Raw genomic sequence first — 8085 nt, forward strand, 5'->3', positions numbered from 1 at the left:
TTATTTTCATTGATTACAAGAATTCATACAAAAAAGAATTTGTTAAAGTTACATTACTTTTGCTTGATATAGCATTTATTGTTCTTGTTCATTACACAGTGTGTTTTCAGTGGTTGATTACACACCTCAGGAATCCTAATGCCTTACAACATTCATTCCCACAGATGTTGAAGGATGTACAAGAAATGAAGAATTCAGCAATGGACACATCCCTGTTTTCGCCTGTATATTCAGTGGACTCTGCCCCTCCATCACTCTCCCCGGCTCTGTCTGTGGAGGATGCCTACCCAATCGAGCGTGTCCAGGAGGAGTTGGAGGAAGAGGAGGATAAGGCCAGCCTAGAGGGGCGGCTCTGTCAGGATGCCTCACGGGGCTCCGAGCTTACTCCACTCTCCACGCGGATCCAGCTCGACATTCCGCACATCCTCGATCCCCCCACACCAGACTCTCCTCAAGGTAAGGCTTTGGGGTTTTAGGCTTCGAAATTGAACTCACAGCTAAATGCCATGTGCCTTTTTACCTAAATGTCACATCCTAGATATGAACACGTATAAAACTTGGCTTAGTAATATAACTTATTAAATTGTAATTTTGGGGAAAGGCTTGACCCTGTCCAAGCCTTTATTTACTTGTTGAGTGAGTTTCACAAAGTTCAACCAATTAACTCTCCAAAATTCTGTTCTTCCTTTGTCCTTGTTTTTTCCTTTATTTATCAAGTTGATATAGTGTTTTTTTCTATATCTTTGTATCACAAACTACAGGTCTTGATCCTGAGGAGGCTGACATGATGATTGCGCAAGTCTCCCAGTGTGCAGTGCAGGAAAACAAGGAAAATTATGAGGTATTGTTATTTCTAATTTTCTTTCTTATTTTTTAGCATACTGTATTCTTCGTTATGAATGAAAGTTAAAAAAAATGTGAGGTAGGAAGAAATAATTTGATTTGATATTTTTAGTGTCCATTACTCAAGGGACATGTGGTGCTGATTAATATGTAATTTACAACGCCAAATTACAGGCTGGAGGGACGTACGAGACCTCCTGCGATGAAGGGTATGAGGAGTGGGAGGCTTTCGACCCATACTTCTTCATCAAACACCTGCCTCCTCTCACCCCTGAGATGCGTGCCAGAAATCCAGCGTTGCCTCTGAAAACACGAAGCTCGCCAGAGTTTACCCTCGTCTTAGATCTGGTTTGTATTGAACCTTCTTGTGATTTGCCTCTCTGCTTCATATTTCCTCTTCACCCACTCTGCCACCACCTCCATTTTGTAATTTTCCACCTTCAGTATTTTCCTCTTTTATTTAACCCATAATATATGACGTTACTTTCATTGGGTGCAATTACCAGGGGTAAAAAGAGACAAGCTTTTTTTTGCTAATATTCTATTATAATTGTTTTTCATTTGGTATTATAGTAGGTTGAGTCTCAGTTCTCTTTCTGTCCTTTTAGCACTGTTTAAAAAAATGTAAAAGTCATTTTTATACTGTATTATATTGAGTCTTGGTTTTGCTACACATGAATCTCTGAGCTTATAATAAAACATCTCTCTTCATTTTGACAGGACGAAACATTAGTACACTGCAGCCTTCAAGAGCTTGAAGATGCAACACTCAGCTTCCCGGTGGTGTTCCAGGATGTCAACTACCAGGTGTTCGTGCGTACACGACCTTTCTTCAGAGAGTTTCTCGAGCATGTGTCACAATTGTATGAGGTCATCCTGTTCACTGCCAGCAAGAAGGTGTATGCAGACAAGCTCATGAACTTGCTAGACCCACAGCGCAAGTGGATCAAGTTAGTATCTTGGAGTAATGAGCTGCTTTTAGTCTTGATTAATAATTCATCTTACTTTTCTTTTCTTTTCTTTTCTTTGCCTTTCCGTTTTCTTACCTATTTATTCCTTCTTCCAATCGGTCCTCCCTTATTTCACTTCTGATCTGTTTCATGATTTTAACTTGTTCTCTTAATGTCTCTATTCTATTTCACATTGAGCTATATGTATGGTTAAAAAAAAGAAAAAAGTATATGACCATCATCCCTATTCCCAGGTATCGGCTGTTCCGTGAGCACTGTGTCTGCGTGCAGGGCAACTACGTCAAGGATCTCACCATCTTGGGCCGAGACCTTTCCAAGACCATAATCATAGACAACTCGCCGCAAGCATTTGGTTACCAGGTGTGTAGGCCTCTTGTATTTTATGATATTACATGGAGAGTGTTGATTTTTATATTATGTGTTCCTATAGAAGAAATTATGAAATTGACAATCATTCTTTCATAATTTCCCTTTTTCTCTTCCTTTTCTTCATCCAGCCTTCCTTCTACCTTTTCTGCCCTTTTCTTTGGTAAATCATTCCTTCATCACCCTGTACACATGCACGTGCACGCACGCGCTGGTACACACACACACACACACACACACACACACACACACACACACACACACACACACACACTCTGTCATTAATGCATTAAAAGCATTCCTTTCTCCTTTCCCCCCATTTCCCTTCATCTTACAAAATATTCTGCCTCAATCATCCACTACACCCCCCCTCTTCACTGTTTCTTTGCAATTAATCTAAATAAATATGCACTTTCCAGATCAACAATGGAATACCCATTGAGAGCTGGTTTGTGGACAAGGAAGACAGAGAGCTGCAGAAGTTAGTGCCCTTCCTGGAGTCCCTGGTCGACAAGGATGACGTTCGGCCCTTCATTCGTGAGAAGTACAAACTGGAGACATATCTGCCACCAGATTAAGTGTCGCCTTTCTGCAGACAACAGACTCGTATTTGATAGTAGTACAATAGGTCCACACTGTAAAGTTTCTTTTGATTCTTTTGTCACTTCAGTTATTATTACAACATTGTTACCATTATTAATATTTTGCATTTTATTATGTTGACATATTCATCTTTAATTGGTTTATCTTTTTTTTATTATTATATATATATTTTTTTTTTTTTCTTTTTTTATTGTTATTTTTTTCTCCCTCCCCACACAAGTCATGCACAACTTTTAGTAAGATGTGTTTGAGAATCTGCTAAAACTGTGTTACCAGTGAAATCTTCAGTGAAAAATGTGACAGAAAACATGACACAAGTGCAGTTAAAAAGTATTAACACATGACCAAGAATATCCCAAATGATTCTTCATTTGCCCTGGAGGAAGTGACTTCTAGTAACTATGCATTAAGAGCAAGACAAAAAGCAGAGATGGACTGAATGAGAGTGCAGAAGTTGGAAAAGACTTTGCAGGGTCAGGCAAACAAACAAAATGAGACAGAAAAAGGACAAGAAAAATGAACAAATAGAAAGTGTGGATTAGCAGAGACAAATGTTATATATCTTGATATAATTTGGTAACGTGTAAATAGTGGCGTGGATGCAGGAAACACTACATGCATCTAATGCAGAGTCCGAGACACTAGCCAAAGAGCCTCCAAATAGTGCTCGATAGTACCATTTATCCCGTAATTTTAAAGTTTTTTCCAGTGGCCCTCGCGGAGTTGGCATTCAGTGCTCATAGACTAAGACTTGAGGCTTGGATGTTCTCCAGCTGAGTGCTGTGAACATGTAGAGTAAACTAAGAATATGCATGTCAAAAAATAAATCATTAGCTTATATTAAACATATTAAGGTGTATTTGAGAAGGGAGATACATTCTGTATGTAATTCATCACTGCTTCTTAGAGTCCATCCCACAGTCACCCTCTCATGTAATCCATGCATATACGTAAACATGAGGTACATATGTGAATAAGTGTGTGTATGTATGACTTGATTTATACATGCAATCACCCTTTTGTTAGTAAGTACACACTTGTTTTTTCCCCATTTATATCTGTGTGTATCTTGCGTAGACCAGGTCAAACTGGTTATCTTTTGCATCTCAATTTTCACTGGTCTTGTTCACAGATATTGTTTGTGTACCTGCTCTTTGATAAACTCGTTGCATCTTCTCTAACTTCCCTCTGTCTGCCTAAAGCTGGAAGCAAAATCACACACACGCACACCTGTCAGTAGCTTTGAATTTTCTTTTCTTTTCTTTCTTCCTTTTTCTTTTTCTTTAATCCCACCACTGTACAAATTCAAATCTCATTCTTTTCAAACCTCCTCTGCCTTCTCTCTTGTGGCTCTCCCTCCACAGAAACCTTCACCGGGTCTTAAATACATATCTTGGAATTGTGACTTCCTCTCCCTTCTGCCACAGTAGCTCCCTGCCCTATAGTCCATTTGTAGAGCCAGCGTGTTTTTAAATGGGAATCTCACGTGCTTTGAGTAACGGGGAAGTCACCTAACCCGCTTCGGCCCATCAAACCCCCCAACCCCTTTTTCACATTTCTTTGCTCGCTCTCTGATCTAGTCTCTTTGTTAATCACAGAGCCTGCAGACTCTTAGTGTCTTTGCAAAACATTATTGGCCAGTAGATTGCTTGAAAGAAAGTGCATAATTATATGGTTGGGTGAAACTGTGGTCGAAAGGAGGGAGAAGGTTGGAGGGTTCAGGAGGCCTGGAAGAGAGCTTGGAGGAGGAAGGGGGGGAGGAGGAGGGGTACGAGTATGAAGAAAGTGGAATGAATAAAAGAGAATATCTAAATACATCCATAAATAGATAAATGATTATATAAATTTCATGTAAGATTAAGAATAATAATTTAAAGAGAGATTGACAGTTACCAAAGTCAGTTTTCAAATTGTACATAAAGTTAATTTACATTGATAATAGTAATAATAATTATAGTAATTACTACAATTAAAATAAAAGTAATGAATCAAGATTCCTTTTCATTGACAAAAACTATTTTTTCTGCCAATGTCTCTTAACACCAGTTTATGCTTTCATTCTTGAATTTTGATTCGTGTATAAGCCTGTATATATATGCATCATTTATGTATGTACATTTGTATGTATATGTATATGTATGTTCCACATTTCATGTACTGTAACTCACAAAAGTGTCATTGAAACAGTCAGATGAAGTTAGAAGTGTTAAAGAAATTTCAAGTTACTGTATAGATGAGTTTCTAAAAGTCTATAGGCTCACACTTCATTGAAAGCTTGAAACCATTCTCAAAGTGTTTTTGAAGTTTGACTTCAGTGCTAAAAGCATAAGTTAGAGAATGCAATGGAATAAACAGGCAACATAGGTTTCCATTGATAAGTAGCTACAGAGTATGTGATAGAAGGAACATATGAATTAATGTTATGGAAAGTTTTATCAGATGTCATTTTTTATGAAGGCTTTCATATGTATTGATCAGTTTTACAAATTGTATGAGAACAGATGCTTCTGATTGTAGGGGCTTAGTTGTAAATAGTAAAGAATTATATTATGTAGGAGTTCGTAGTGAATTTAGAAGTGGTTAATTTGGCTCTGTTTGGGTATCTATATGATTTTTTGTTTCTTCTTCATTCTTTCTGTCTCCCTTGTGCAGTTTAACAGTTGATTTCCGCATGAAGGAAGGAGGGGAGTGAGAAGTCCTTCTGCCATCCAAATTGAGGCACATAAGATTGGAGCATGCATCACCATCCAGCATAAATTTCTACCTCAAGGAAAGAAGAAACTAAACTGGAATAAATAGGCTATGTCCAGGAGTATTGTTCAGTGGAATACTCACAAAGGAAATCATTATATTATCATTTACTTTGTTTGTGAGGAGTTCAAGCTTCTCCAATGTCTGCTTGAGTTTGGAGGCTTGTGGGGAAAGGTTGAATGATATCTGTGCAGGAAGTTGACTGCTATTCTCAAGTTTTTATTCATGATTGGGTATTGTCTTTGTAAAACACAAGCATACACAAATACTCAAACTTACACACGTAAGCTTTTACCTTTTTGAAAACAGGTTGGTATAGCTTGACTAACCAAAACGTACAAAGAGATAACAAGTATCTCAGATCATTTCGTTAGAACAAATCATTTAAAGGTTTGTTTATGGAACAGGTTTATTATATGATACTGTGTTTCTTCTATTGCACAAATTAACTTGAAAGGTATCAGATATCAGTGGATTGTTATATACATATATTTTTTTATTTGGATAATGCTACACAGAAAAGTATTATAAGGGCAGGTTACATTCTCTTGTACATAGTAAGAAACACAGGATGGTCTTTGCGAGGTGCAGCTTCCTTGACAAGAGATCTGAATAAAGTTTTCTCTCGGCCCAACAGATAAAAAGGGAAGGACATTGTCAAGTAATTATTTTTTTTGTCATTAATTGTGACTTCTGGTCAGAACTAAGGAAGAGAGAATTTTTTAGTTAAGAAAAATGGATATTCAGAAAAAAAATATTAACAAAGTAAGTGCTTTTAAACTGTGTGCAGGTCTTGTTTCATTTATTTGTTTTCTTTGAGATATACGCACTGTTGAAGGTAGTTGGTGCTAATGGTCAGAACACAAGTGTTTTTGCACCGTAAGGAATGCCAGTCTGCATTTTGTTTTTATATGTGCCAAGCATTTAGTTTTTATTCAACTTTTACTTGAAGACTTTTGTTTGTTTTTTTACTTTTGTAACTGTGACTGTTATTACTCTTTCATTAATATTATTATGTGAATAATAGTAAAGAGAGAAGTAGCAACAAATTCATGGTACATTATTATGATTTCACTACTTCACTAGTGACAGCACGTGTTTTATCTTACCAGAAATTGGTATTTAGTAACTCTAAAATGTTTATTTAGAATACACTTGTTATTCTTTGTTATTATGAGTTATTGGCCTTTAGGTTGCAGAAGTTGCATGCACTGCTTTTGAACTTTGTTGATTCTCCTTCCTAATCAGAATATAATTCAGTTTGCAGTTATACAGTTATACTATATTCTGTTTTCTTGTTTTTTATAGGAACGTTTTTACGTACTGTTTAACATAATTTTTTGAAGATGGCTTCAAAGGAACCATAATCCCAAATTATATCACTACAGTTTTGTTAACAAATGAATTTTAATAATTTGCGTCTAGAAGTCTATATTTTGTCATATTTTCATACATAGAATATATGGTATTATTTTATTTAAGTTCATTTGGAGACATGTATGCGTGTGCATGCACACATATATATACATACATACATATATACATACAGGCATACATACATGCATACATACACCATGTGAACATGAAACTCACTCTCTCTCTCTCTCTCTCTCTCTCTCTCTCTCTCTCTCTCTCTCTCTCTCTCTCTCTCTCTCTCTCTCTCTCTCTCTCTCTCTCTTTCTTTTTTTCTCTTTCTCTTTTTCTTTTTCTCTTTTTCTCTTTCTCTTCTCTCTCTCTTCTCTCTCTCTCTCTTTCTCTTTCTCTTCTCTCTTCTCTCTCTTCTCTCTTTCTCTCTTTCTCTCTTTCTCTCTTTCTCTCTCTCTCTCTCTCTCTCTCTCTCTCTCTCTCTCTCTCTCTCTCTCTATCTCTATCTCTATCTCTATCTCTATCTCTATCTCTATCTCTATCTCTATCTCTATCTCTATCTCTCTCTCTCTCTCTCTCTCTCTCTCTCTCTCTCTCTTTTTCTCTTTCTCTCTTTCTCTTTTCTCTTTCTCTCTTTCTCTCTTCTCTCTCTTCTCTCTCTCTCTCTCTCTCTCTCTCTATCTCTATCTATCTTTCTCTCTCTCTATCTCTCTATCTCTCTCTCTCTCTCTCTCTCTCTATCTCTCTCTCTCTCTCTCTCTCTCTCTCTCTCTCTCTCTCTCTCTCTCTCTCTCTCTCTCTCTCTCTCTCTCTCTCTCTCTCTCTCTCTCTCTCTCTCTCTCTCACACATGTATATGTATTTATAATTGTATATTTATATACATGCCCCCCCACACACATATATGTACACTCATGCATACATATTTGTATGTATGTATTTTTCCATTATTGTTTCTGAAATGTAAAACAGACCAATATAGTTATGATGTATGCCCGTCTCTTTTATTTAAATGAGATTTTCCTATTCTCTCCTGTTGATAGGTTAATGTATTGATATATGTGACTGTTAATCACCTGTGGTGTGCACATGTTAATCTCTAATTCTGTCGGTTATGTAGAAATACAAGCCCTGTTCTTGTTATTTAAAATTAACACTTTCTGAAAGTTTTATGATTCTAAACTTTGT

General features: G+C 36.8%; 1 protein-coding gene across 3 annotated transcripts in view; it reads left to right on the top strand.

The window, feature by feature from the left end:
- Positions 1 to 7099, top strand: part of LOC125048172 (CTD small phosphatase-like protein 2-A) — a 57138-nt gene extending 50039 nt beyond the window's left edge. For all 3 annotated transcript variants that reach the window (XM_047646733.1, XM_047646734.1, XM_047646735.1), the window contains exons 5-10: positions 165 to 456; positions 762 to 841; positions 1018 to 1191; positions 1564 to 1793; positions 2048 to 2174; positions 2600 to 7099. In XM_047646733.1, coding sequence (XP_047502689.1) covers positions 165 to 456; positions 762 to 841; positions 1018 to 1191; positions 1564 to 1793; positions 2048 to 2174; positions 2600 to 2758 — 1062 coding nt within the window. In that variant the 3' untranslated portion in view covers positions 2759 to 7099. The remainder of the gene's footprint in view (positions 1 to 164; positions 457 to 761; positions 842 to 1017; positions 1192 to 1563; positions 1794 to 2047; positions 2175 to 2599) is intronic.
- Positions 7100 to 8085: the final 986 nt, after the last annotated feature.

Source organism: Penaeus chinensis, chromosome 43 (genome assembly GCF_019202785.1).
Source record: "Penaeus chinensis breed Huanghai No. 1 chromosome 43, ASM1920278v2, whole genome shotgun sequence".
In the NCBI taxonomy this organism is placed as follows: domain Eukaryota; kingdom Metazoa; phylum Arthropoda; class Malacostraca; order Decapoda; family Penaeidae; genus Penaeus; species Penaeus chinensis.